This window comes from Mya arenaria, chromosome 6 (assembly GCF_026914265.1).
Source record: "Mya arenaria isolate MELC-2E11 chromosome 6, ASM2691426v1".
NCBI lineage: Eukaryota > Metazoa > Mollusca > Bivalvia > Myida > Myidae > Mya > Mya arenaria.
The window spans coordinates 46934483-46948917 of record NC_069127.1 but is presented as its reverse complement, the minus strand read 5'-3'; the positions used below and the strand labels follow the sequence as shown (position 1 = coordinate 46948917).

Here is a 14435-nt window from a genome sequence, read left to right as displayed (position 1 = left end):
ATACCCGACATGACTGGAGCTGGGTACAGGTTCAAATACTCGACACGACTGGAGCTGGGTACAGGTTCAAATACCCGACACGACTGGAGCTGGGTATAAGTTCAAATACCCGACACGACTGGAGCTGGGTACAGGTTCAAATACCCGACACGACTGGAGCTGGGTACAGGTTCAAATACCCGACACGACTGGAGCTGGGTACAGGTTCAAATACCCAACACGACTGGAGCTGGGTACAGGTTCATATACCAGACCCGACTGGAGCTGGGTACAGGTTCATATACCCGAAATGACTGGAGCTGGGTACAGGTTCAAATACCCGACACAGCTGGAGCTGGGTACAGGTTCAAATACCCGAAACGAATGGAGCTGGGTACAGGTTCAAATACCCGACACGACTGGAGCTGGGTACAGGTTCAAATACCTTGCTGCTATATTACATGCAACCCTGCATGAACCAACAAGGTGTAATGAATCCTTAAACAACCACATTCATTTTATTATATAACAGAGTTTTATTTTCATCTGCTAGTGTTCACGATTCAATTTAAACTGTGACTTAAATACAGACTTCTAAAGAGTTTAAGTTTCGTATTTGAACAGTGGTAATAATTAAGACACAAACCATTTTAGATTTGTCTTTTTCCCAGTTCATAAGATTTTCCCAAGATTATGAAGCTTGTTAAGATTACATCAGAGTCATCTTACAAGTTTAAATGGTTTGTTTAAAAACAACCAAAAATACATTAATCTTACATATTTACTTCAATATATCAAAATTTGAACTTGATTTCCTTATTCAACACTTTATCTGATTACACAAGAGCTATCTCTTCATTCGTATTCATTTGATCAAAGTACAGGTGATATATTCGCAAACAACGTAGGTGTTTGATGTGCATTGTGACCTAGAATAAAGGTGCATTAGTGATATCAACACAGAAGTTCAATGTGATGATCTATTACAATAAAATAATAAATAAACCATCATGGGTAAAAAGTCTTTCATGCAATTTATGTAATACATGTATATTGGCACAATACATAGTATCAGGTCACATGGTTGTAAAAAGACAATATGTAATTAAATTAATAATTATCACATACACATGATTTATTTGTTTCTACACAATATGCTGGTATCAAGCTGCTTTAATAACAGGGAAACGGTGCAAGTTCCTTGTGTCTCTATGACGGAATGTGACAAGGTTACAGTAGCCTACAGGGCAACTCGTAGTCCACGTGTCATACGATCCCAGTATTCAGTGCGGTATGCTTGAATTGTTTTGTATATGGATAAGCCATAGCCAGCCTTATGAAGCTACCCTGCTCTTCTTTCTCGTCCCGTTTGAAATCCAAATTGCTATTTCAGTAGAACAATAGTGACTAAGCTGCACAATCCACCTGGAGTTGACTATTGGGATCTAGTGTCATACAGTGACACAGACAACCAGTCACTGGACACTCCGCATGCTCACGGAACCAGTCTGTTATGTGTTTAGAGTGTCCGCCGTGTCGACACGTCTGACACCATGTAAACCAACTGTCAAATGATGTCAGCTTGCCCTCGTACTCTGAAACACAAAAATGCTAAGCTCACTATCTTCCTTTTTCAATATTTTGCATAATATCTACTTCTTTTAGGGGTTTTATACTTTACCTTAAAGACGTTTTGAGAAATTGGGGCCAGGCTAATAACAGCTGGATTTGTTTTCTGTAATGGAATCAATCTTAAAACTTAATTAATTATGAAAAGAAATTAAAAAACCCACTTCTGAATCATTGATGATAGAAACAATTCAAATAGAAATGTGGGAGACTATACAAACATATGGGAGACTATACAACCATGTGGGAGACCATACAACCATGTGGGAGACTATACAACCATGTGGGAGATTATACAACTATATGGGAGACCATTCAACCATGTTGGCGACTATACAACCATTTGGGAGACAATACAACCATGTGGGAGACTATACAACCATATGGGAGACTATACAACCATGTGGGAGACTATACAACTACAGTACTGTTAAGACCAAACTTTACACTCTTGTTCACTAGTAGTGCACTAGATGTGAACATTTTGTGCACTATGGATAAACTAATGTAGTCTGTAGTTTATTAGATAAGCCAGTATTGATTTTCCTGCTCCACTCAGATTGGCCTTACTATATTGATTTAATTTTACTGATCAGATCATTTCCTCTAGCAGATCATTGTTTAACTTGTGATAAAACATGCAGTGTTGAAAAAATACCTCGCCTTAATTAGATTTAAAAATAGAAGCTCAGGGTATTTGTTCAGAAACAGATTTTTCATATATGCATTGCATTATAACTTCATCAAAAAGTTTATAAATACTAGATGATATTGCAATTGGCTGTAACTTTCCTGTATAGATGGTAAGTCAAACACTGACAGATCTGAGATTTAAAAGACAGCCGGAGGCAAAAAAGATAGAGATCAATACACAGAATTGTGTACTACGGGGGGGGGGGGGGGGGGGGGGGGGGGGGGGGGGGGGGGGGGGGGGGGGGGGGGGGGGGGGGGGGGGGGGGGGGGGCAATTAATGGTATACTTATTTGATAATGATTGCTGTTAGGCTGTCATCTTCAATCATAATACATTTGTTAAACAAAAATAAACATATAATTGAAAGTTTTAGAATAGATGGAAGAAAATCTTGGTTTATATAACCTTTGAATGAATCAACAATGGCACAACAATTTGTTTGACAGTTTGAGCTTGGAACAATAAGGTATGAACCTTGATGATTAACTATTTTCAATAACGAACAACTTGTAATTATCTCCTTTTGAAACTTACTGTTATAGTTAAAATAAAGGCTAATGAATTCATTTCATCGTTATATTCAATAAGTGTTTGAAAATGAAACCCTTTGACCCAGAGCCGAAGTTATATCATTATACCTATCAATTAATATCAAAATAATGCAATGCATATTAATAAAGAAAACAAAAAAAAAACATTTAAATATCTTTGTTTGACAATTCCCTTTTTTTTATAAAACAACATCAGTTTTTTATTTCAATAAATCTATATCAGTAACATGAAAGGTCCAAATGGATTATAAGTATTCTGTATAAATTAACATTAAAACATCTGTTTAAACTACACCCATCATTCTAAGTTTCACTATAAAGATAGCTTTTATTATAGACTGAAGAAGCCTTATCTGGTCAGCCCCTTGTCTACATTTAGTCTTTCCCTGGTCTTACCCTTGTCTTACCCTAGTGCACTACAAAGTGCACTGATGGTGAACTGATAGTGAACAAGAAGTTCACATACTGTCAAGTTTGGTCTTAACAGTCCTGTATATGGAAGACTATACAACCATGTTGGCGACTATACAACCATGTGGGAGACTATACAACCATGTGGGAGACTATACAATAGTGTGACTACAATAGTGTAGAAGACTATACAACTATATGGGAGAACATACAAACCATGTGGGAGACAATACAACCATGTGGGGGACTAAACAACCATGTAGAAGACTATACAACTATATGGGAGAACATACAACCATGTGGAGACTATACAGACTATACAACCATGTGGGAGACTATACTATACAACCATGTTGGAGACTATAAAACCATGTGGCGACTATATAACTATATGGGAGACTATACAACCATGTGGGAGACTATACAACCATATGGGAGACTATACAACCATGTGGGAGACTAAACAATAATGTAGAAGACTATACAACTATATGGGAGAACATACAACCATGTGGGACACAATACAACCAAATGGGAGACTATACAATCATGTGGGAGATAACTAGAGAGATTATGTAACCAAACGAGATATTATACAACAAGTAGCAATTGCCAAGACTGTTCAACAAAAAGGGATAATAAAGAACCACTGTATAAGGAAAAGGTGACTTTGCAGCCAGATGGGAGACTGTTTGACCAGAAGTGAGACAAGACAACCAGATGGAAGACTATATAACCATATGGGAGACTTTAAAACCAGATGGAAGACTTTACAACCAGATGGAAGACTATACAACCATCGGGAGACTTTAACCAGATGGGAGACTTTACAACCAGATGGGAGACTATACAACCAGATGGAAGACTTTACAACCAGATGGGAGACTATACAACCAGATGGGAGACTATACAACCAGAAGAGGACTATACAACAGATGGGAGACTATACAACCATAAGGGAAACTATACAACCAGATGGGGAACTATATAACCAGATGGAAACTATACAACTAGAGGGAGACTATACAACCAGATGGGAGACTATACAACCAGATGGGAGACTATACATCCAGATGGGAGACTATACAACCAGAAGGAAAACTATACAACCAGATGGGAAACTATAAAACCAGATGGGAGACTATACAACCAGATGGGAGACTATACAACCAGAAGGGAGACTATACAACCAGATAAGAAACTATACAACCAGATGGGAAACTATACAACTAGATGGGAGACTATACAACCAGATGGGAGACTATTCAACCAGATAGGAAACTATACAACCAGATGGGAAACTATACAACTAGATGGGAGACTCTACAACCAGATGGGAGATTATTCAACCAGGTGGGAGACTATACATCCAGACGGGAGTATGTTAAACCAGAAGGGAAACTATACAACTAGATGGGAGATTATTCAACCAGGTGGGAGACTATACATCCAGACGGGAGTATGTTAAACCAGAAGGGAAACTATACAACCAGATGGAACTATACAACCAGATGGAAGACTTACAACCAGATGGGAGACTATACAACCAGATGGGGACTATACAACCAGAAGGGAAACTATACAACAGATGGGAACTATACAACCAGATGGAGACTATACAACCAGATGGGAACTATACCAGAGGGAACTATACAACAGATGGGAGACTATACAACCAGATGGGAGACTATACAACCAGAGGGAAACTATACAACTAGATAGGAGACTATACAACCAGATGGGAGACTATACAACCAGATGGGAGACTATACAACCAGAATGGGAAATACAACTAGATAGGAGACTATACAACAGATGGGAGACTATACAACCAGATGGGAGACTATACAACCAGATGGGAGACTATACAACTAGATGGGAGAATACAACTAGGAGAGACTATACAACCAGAGGGAACTATACAACCAGAGGGAGACTAACAACCAGAGGGAACTATCAACTAGATTGGAGACTATACAACCAGATGGGAGACTAGACAACCAGACGGAATACTATACAACCTTACGGGAGACTTTACAACCAGATGGAAGACTTTACAACCAGATGGGAGACTATACAACTAGAAGGAAGACTATACAACCATACTGGAGACTTTACACTAGATGGAAGACTTTACAACCAGATGGAAGACTATACAACCATATGGGAGATTTTACAACCAGATGGGAGACTATACAACCAGATGGAAGACTTTACAACCAGATGGAGACTATACAACCAGGGAGACTATACAACCAGATGGAAGACTTTACAACCAGATGGGACTCTATACAACCATACGGGAGACTTTTCAACCAGATATTAGACTATACAACCAGAAATTAGACTATAGGGAGCAGGAGACTATACAACTATTTGGGAGACTTGACAACCAAATGAAGTCTGATTCAGCAGAACAGAAACTGTTCAACCATAATGCAGACTATTCCATCAGAAAGAAAACAATACTACTAGAAGGGAGACTGACTGTTTAAACATTTTGAAGAATGATCTTTAAGATTTACCAGTTTTATCCTTCTGCATGTACAGATTGGACCCTGCTAAAGTGCCCAAGTTTGTCAGGCACAGAGCACATCGTGGCAGAGGCTTCCGGCATCCTGGACATATTGTGCTCTGAAATTATACAACCTTTATTAACCACTTTCAAATCAAACTAATTTCAATTCTGTCACAATATTGGATCAACATAAATGAATAAAAAGATTGTAAGTAGTCAAATCAACTCAGTTGGTACAACAATCAACTTGTAAGTGAGCAGGCCTATTAAAACAATTGTATTCAGATATCAATATTTCAGCTCTGGAATAAAGTAACATTAATGTGATACATTCATCAAATTGGTACAAACATACCATGGGAAATTAATGGAACAATGATAGAAATAAGTTGTAATGGGGTTACAAGACCATATAAAATGAACATCAGTGACCTTAGGCCTATTGTTGGGCGGGGGGTTATAGTGTGATGCTCGGGGCCGGGACGCCAGGGTCATGTTACATGCGATAGACTTCCCACAGTAGTTACAGCTCACAAACGCCTGTCCAGGCACCGGCTCTTGTCCACTGCATGCCGGATAATGTCAAACTTGGCCCTGGGGTGGAGAAATCATGCATTAAAGTATGTCAAACATAATGTTTGGTATTTCAAAGCTGACCAAAATTTGATCAATGAATGTCTTATTAACTAAGAATATATGGCATTGAATTATATTAAAATTTTCAAATTTTGTGGTTTCCTATGTCAGTATTTCTAAACTTGCCCGAACTTTCATTATAATATATCTGCGCATTTTAATGGAAGCTGTACGGTTCTCACATGGGTTGAAACCATATTTATTTTAATGTTTACCTCTGATGCCACAGTTTCCATCTGTTAAGTAGGTCCCTGTAGCTGAAATTGTAAATCAAGTCCAACTTGATTGTCTTAGAAAGTTTTAATCTACAATATATGATGTGAAAACTAAATTATAATTGCAAATGTTGTAAATGTTTACTTCACCATACGTTTTCAAAAAAGCATAGATTATCTTCTTTTTAACTATGTTCTATTTAATTATAACAAAGGTCTGCATATCATGTTATGGCAAAATAAAGGGTCTTCAAGAAAATCAACACTGTAAAAGTATTCACCTATCAATCCATGTTAATACACATTCATCCCGAGTGAGTTCGCTAGGTGAGCTATAGATGACAGCAAGAGCGGCTGTCTGTATGTCTGACGTCACATCCACATACCGTCCCAGCAGCTCTAGTCCATCGGGGCCAGTCAGACCTGAGCATACAGTACAAGAATATAACCACGACCAGATGCCAACATTGGTCTGGGATTTGTTTGGAAATAGGGCAGCTCATTTATTAATAAAGAAGTATAGGCCTTGAGACACATGCGTTATGCCTCTAGCAACATGTATACGGCATCCCATCTGAATATCATTATCAGGCTATGAGTTATACTGATTGTGTTATATTAAAGAAGTATCAATATCAGCATAGTGTACAACTAGCAATATAAACATACTATACAGCAAACAATAACAAAATACTGTACATGTACAAATATGCATAAATATCAACATACGGGACATGTATCAAATATACATAATGGTCTAGTATCATTATATACATAATGGTCTAGTATCAATATATACATAATGGTCTAGTATCAATATAATATATAATGGTCTAGTATCAATATATACGTAATGGTCTAGTATCAATATATACATAATGGTCTAGTATCAATATATACATAATGGTCTAGTATCAATATATACATAATGGTCTAGTATCAATATATACATAATGGTCTAGTATCAATATATACATAATGGTCTAGTATCAATATATACGTAATGGTCTAGTATCAATATATACATAATGGTCTAGTATCAATATATACATAATGGTCTAGTATCAATATATACATAATGGTCTAGTATCAATATATACGTAATGGTCTAGTATCAATATATACATAATGGTCTAGTATCAATATATACGTAATGGTCTAGTATCAATATATACGTAATGGTCTACTATCAATATATACATAATGGTCTAGTATCAATATATACTTAATGGTCTAGTATCAATATATACATAATGGTCTAGTATCAATATATACGTAATGGTCTAGTATCAATATAAACAAACTGGTCAAGTATTAATATCAACAAACTGGTCAAGTATTAATATCAACAAACTGGTCAAGCATTAATATCAACATACTGGTCAAGTATTAATATCAACAAACTCAGGTCAAGTATTAATATCAACAAACTGGTCAAGTATTAATATCAACAAACTGGTCAAGCATTAATATCAACATACTGGTCAAGTATTAATATCAACAAACTGGTCAAGTATTAATATCAGCAAACTGGTCAAGTATTAATATCAACAAACTGGTCAAGTATTAATATCAACAAACTGGTCAAGTATTAATATCAACAAACTGGTCAAGTATTAATATCAACAAACTGGTCAAGTATTAATATCAGCAAACTGGTCAAGTATTAATATCAACAAACTGGTCAAGTATTAATATCAACAAACTGGTCAAGTATTAATATCTACAAACTGGTCAAGTATTCATATCAACAAACTGGTCAAGTATTAATATCAACAAACTGGTCAAGTATTAATATCAACATACTGGTCAAGTATTAATATCAACAAACTGGTCAAGTATTAATATCAACAAACTGGTCAAGTATTAATATCAACATACTGGTCAAGTATTAATATCTACAAACTGGTCAAGTATTAATATCAACAAACTGGTCAAGTATTAATATCAACAAACTGGTCAAGTATAAATATCAACAAACTGGTCAAGTATTAATATCAACAAACTGGTCAAGTATTAATATCAACATACTGGTCAAGTATTAATATCAACCAGGGACCATCCTACTCCCAGTATCCACATAATGGTCAAGTATCGGTATCAACATACTGGTCAAGTATCAGTATCAACATACTGGTCAAGTATCAGTATCATCATACTGGTCAAGTATTAATATCAACATACTGCACAAGTTCCAACATGATGTACAAGTATCAATATCATCATTGTGTACAAATAGCAATATCAACATACTGTACAGTTTTAACATGCTATTCAAGAAGCACTCCATACCTTTGAAAAACACACCACACACTAACAAAAGGTTTGAACATGTGAAAATGTTTGGTTGCTAAACTAAGTGGTAGTTATGGCTTACTAGTGTTCAAAACAAATTGTTGAACAATGTCACAGACAAATGGTCAATGAATAAGTATTATACATGAAAGGGATGTCTGCACTTGACATAAAAAACGGAAGCAATAAAACCTGGCCTTGAGACATGTGTTACCTGTGAGCAGCACCCCGTCTAGATCGCCGGCCTGCCTCAAATAGTGACATAGCTCCTTCAGGTACACATTCAACTGAAACACAAACACATGGTGTATTTCCAAACATTGGAAGATAAATAAAGATTGAAAAAAAAAAAACGATAAAAAATAAGATACTAACACTTATGTTTTATTCTAATTGATATAAAATCAGAACCTTAGGATGGAATACATAGAATTGTAAAGATTAATGTATGAAAAACTACAATGAATAAGGTTTAGACCAGATACATTAAATAAGTATTTTTTGTCTAGGTTGGTGTTTGCAGTTCACTGGATTTTTTTGTAGATCATACAGGTATGTTGTGATCACAAATATTCAATTTTGAGGAATGTAATTATCTGTTACAAAACAAACTAGAATTACGCAAATAAGATCTGCTGCTTGTCGGGAACGCATGGTCACCATAACATCGTGCTTTGGGATCATCTACAAACCATGACTTCTGTGCATAGGAAGTCAAATGACTATATATCATGTCATTCCAAAGAAATCGTTCAAAAAAAGGTGATGCTTTGAACCACTGACCAAGTAATGTCTACCAATAACTAATGCAGGCTACCAGTTCATACCTTTGAGTCGTTAAGGTACATGCAGGCAAATGCCACCCTGTCTTTAACTGCCATTGCATTTTCGTCCCTCTGAAAATGAATGTGAATTGTTGAAAACTGTGTAAAATGTGTCAATCGAGACATTATGTTCAATAAATAACAAAAGCTGTCACAGAGACAGCGCGCTCGACCATTCTGTTACTTTTTAGTCTAAGGATAGTTTTTGGGGACACATGTATGGATCACTGTAAAATTAGATTATATGCAAAACCTTAACCAGTAAAAAACAAGATCCATCGACTATACGCCGCTTTGTCTTAGAAATGACTACACTTGATATGTGCCTGTCAAAAGCAATAAAAAAAGTCAGATTAAGTTTCAACTGTGTTTTTTTCTCGTTTTTTTAGTGACAGTGACCTTGACCTTGACCCTTGAAGGGCTCCAAATGCAATCCCATGGACATCCTCCACTAACTCTTCCTACAAGCCTAAGTTTGGTCACAATATGTCAACTCCAACTAACGTTATTCCGTACCAAAGGATTATTTATTTTTTGAAACAGTGACCTTGACCCTAGGAGCCTTAAACACATTCTTACGAAAGGTCACCACTTACTCTTCCTATATAATACCAAGTTAAGTTTCAAAACAATATAACTAATTTTCAAAACTTTCATTATAATTAAATAAATTGAATAAACATTAAATTAAAATAAAATAAAATAAAATAAAATAAAATAAATTAAAATAAATTAAATTAAATAAAATAAAATTAAAAAAGATATAAAATTTAATTAAAAAAGACATAAAATTTAAGATATAAGATTTTTTTTTTTTTTAAATTCAAATAAATGAAATTTAAATTCAATCAGAAAGATCATATATTGCAAAATTTTATTCAAGCTTAAATATTATTTGATGAACAACTTATTATTATTATGGAAAAAGCAACTACAACAAAAGAACCAATATAATAACATAAGTATTTAACACTCTTCATGAACAGCTCTCTAAGATCCTAGCTTAGTGACAAATTTGTAAGACTGCTGAAAAGTTAGGATCTTTCCGTACAAGAATATCTTAGAATGCAACATTGTATTCTATTTCCCAATCTATTCATAAATAATGCCGTAAATATATTCATAACACACAACGTATTCAACAAATAGTAGTATCTAGTACAAGGTTAATAGTCTCTGCCCACATGAAAAGTTCTAGAACAAAATCTTTTATCCTGCTAAGCAACTTTTATCCATCGTCCAACCATTTTTGGTAAGGTCGAAAGAAGGTTACCTGTAAGATCTGCGCTCCGATAGTAATTTACACCCACACGGGCTGAAGTATAAATGACCACTCTCGTGCGCACAACCCAGAAGTTTTTCTGGTTATCTTACAGGTAAAAGTACAATTTATTATTCTAGGAGTATAATTTATTATTTTATTTAGATTCTTTTTCATAAATTGTTTTAAGTCTTTCTTATGAAAATGTACTGAGTTGTATATTGAAGTAGGTTAAAAGAATTATTTTATCAACATGTTTAGTATTTTATTTGAATTTCTGTTTGCTTTCATGTTTCTTGAACTAGTATAATTGTATGCATTCCTCAACTGTATTGATGTGTTTTAGAAACAACAAGAGGCACATCAGTGCCTGTGCTCCACTGGCCAAAAGGTTCAAGCAAAGACCACCTAACTAACATTTTCGTCAAGTTTCATAGAAATACAATCATCAATTTTTGAGGAGAAGTTATTTAATTTTTTTTTTTACTTTAATGCTCTGGCTGCCATGTTGTGCAGTGGACCGAAATGATTTGGGCAATTTGAGTAAAGAAGCACCAAACAAACATTTCTGTCAAGTTTTATCGAAAAAAGGTCATCGGTTTCGACGACAAGTCGTATAAAGTTTTTTTTATTTTTTAGCTCTGGCAGCCATGGTGTGCAGTGGACTGGAACCATTTAACAAATTTTGGTTAATGACCACCCAAGGAACATTTATGTAAAGTTTCATCAAAATCTGATCATCGGTTTCTGAGAAGATGTAGTTTAACGTTTTTTTTTCTATTCTTAGCTCTGGCTGCCATGTTGTGCAGTGGACCAGAACTGTTTGGGCTATTTTGGTTAAGGACTACCCAAGTAACATTTCTGTCAAGTTTCATTGCAATACGATCATCGGTTTCTGAGGAGAAGTCGTTTAAAGGTTTTTCTATTTTTACCTCTGGGGGCCATCTTGTGCAGTGGACCAAAACCATTGAAGCAAATTTGATAAAGGACCATCCAAGGAACATTTCTGTTAAGTTTCATCAAAATCTGATCATCGGTTTCTGAGAAGATGTTCTTTAAAGGTTTTTCTATTTTTTTGCCCTGGCAGCCATGTTGTGCAGCGGACCGGAACCATTTGAGCAATTTTGGTTAAGGACCACCCAAGGAACAATTCTGTCAAGTTTCATCAAAATCTGCCTATCCGTTTCAGAGGAGATGTCGTTTAAAGATTTTGCTATTTTTAGCTGTGGCGGCCATATTGTGCCATGGACCAGAACCATTTGAGCAATTTTAATAAAGGACCACCCAAGGAACATTACTGTCAAGTTTCATCAAAATCTGCCGAACCGTTTCAGAGGAGATGTCGTTTAAAGATTTTGCTATTTTTAGCTCTGGCGGCCATATTGTGCAATGGACCGGAACCATTTGAGCAATTTTGGTAAAGGACCACCAAAGGAACATTCCTGTGAAGTTTTGTCAAAATCCGCTTATCAGTTTCAGAGGAGATGTCGTTTAAAGTAAAAGTTTACGCACGCACGCATGCACGCACGCACGCACGCACTCACGACGGACAATCTGTGACGACATAAGCTCCATGGTCTTCGGCCAGTGGAGCTAAAAATCATTTATATTTATTCTAGTTACGATAATTAATTTTGTTATAATTTGCTATGTTTAAAATTGTATCTTGCTATTCATGTGTTGCTTTTAATCAAATTTGTTATTTTATTGTATGATTTATTCATCACAAATTGCGACCTATTGTGACCTTTCTAATAATTTAAAAGAAGTTTTTCTGGTTATCTTACAGTTTTGTCTTCTGGACCTGTTTCGGATTGAGAGACATAACCTGGTACCTCTTAATGAAAATTGAAAAATGAATTTGAGTTTCGGTTCCCCAGTTGGTATGAACACCAACATTCGTAACAACACCAATCCGTAACATATATACCACGTTTGGTCACAATATGTCAACCTAACTTAAGTTATTCAGTAATAATCATTTTTCTATTTTTAGTAACATTGACCTTTACCTTGAACATGACTCTCAGGACCCTAAACACAATCCCATGAAAACTCTCTATATTATTTTCTTACATACCAAGTTCGGTCACTATGAGTCAAATCTAATTAAAAATTATTCAACCTCATAGATGAGATTGACGCTGCCCTCCTACCAGCCTGCACGAACAACGACTACGTCATTCTAATTATCAAGTTTCACTTTATGAAAACCTTGTTAAAATATATAAACATGACCATCAAAAGCAATAAAAAAAGGCAATCAAGGGCCATAATTTGTATTTAGGGTAAATAAGGAGTAATGTTACATGTACCTAATTGTGTGCTGGCCTCTATGTCAAGTTTCATATGAAGGCCATTGAATAAGAGATCTGAGTTAAAACCCTAAGTTGCACCAAAACTTTAACCATTTCTTTTTAAGTCAATCAAATGCCATAATCACAGCTTTAAAAAGTTTGAAATGACAGACCCAGACCCCCTCCCCCCCCCCCCCCCAACAAAAACAACAAACAAACAAACAGGCCAGTACCAAATTCCAATTATAGAAATGTCCGAAGAATTATGTCAAACATTTTCGCGATGTGTATTCTGATATTAATTTTTCGCGATGCGGCACTTCGTAAGCGGTGCTTTAGAGCCATCATAGCCGATTTAGATTGCAATTCATACAATTAATTTTAAATGAGATTCTTATCTTACAAGGAACGCCACTGTAACAGTATTGTGATTTATCAGCATTTAACTGACAATCTTTAATAAAAAGGTATATCTCTATTGACAATCAGGACTTTTAAAATATTTTCTTAAAACAACGTAAGCGGTACCACAGCGGTCAGTCTCTGCAGTTAATCAAGCATGTCGCTGCTGATATCCTATAGAATTAGGGCTCGACTAGGTTAATTTATTCAAAATTTTATGGCTTTCGCGGATTAACAATGACAACTGTAATACTAATATAAGGATTATGACTCTTCGTAGCAAAAGTGTGGCAATTATTTACATGAGAAAAAGACAGAATTTGACATCCCTTTGATTAAATAACAAAAGTCAATAAACACAGAGGTTATCGCCCTCAAGGATGTCCCCTAGTATTTGGGGATGTGGTATGGATAACACTGTTTGTGTATAACAATTTTTTTTTTTTTCTGACAGCCATTTTGGACCGAAATTGAAAAAACAACAATGAACAACATTTGAATCAAATTTTGAATTTAGTTACTGAAATTGGTCAAAATCGGCCCACACCGAAAATTGTTGGTCATAGTATGTATTTAGGATGATATGGAGTTATGTAACCTAACTGTGTGATTGCCGTTAACAACTGTGTCAAGTATTAAGTCAATTGAATGAAGGGTATAGAAGTAACTAGTTAAAATCCAAACTTGCCCTAAAACTTAAACCGGACACAATATGCCCTACGAC

At 35.6% G+C, this 14435-nt stretch overlaps 1 protein-coding gene across 1 annotated transcript in view; it reads right to left on the bottom strand.

Moving 5' to 3' along the window:
- Positions 1-746: 746 nt before the first annotated feature.
- The window catches only part of LOC128238691 (GATOR complex protein MIOS-B-like), a 41008-nt gene continuing 27319 nt past the window's right edge, over positions 747-14435 (bottom strand). The window contains 8 exon segments of the mRNA XM_052954846.1: positions 747-1574; positions 5789-5897; positions 6214-6326; positions 6329-6375; positions 6633-6674; positions 6914-7055; positions 9142-9214; positions 9755-9823. Of these exon segments, the coding sequence (XP_052810806.1) occupies positions 1387-1574; positions 5789-5897; positions 6214-6326; positions 6329-6375; positions 6633-6674; positions 6914-7055; positions 9142-9214; positions 9755-9823 (783 nt within the window). The 3' untranslated portion in view covers positions 747-1386.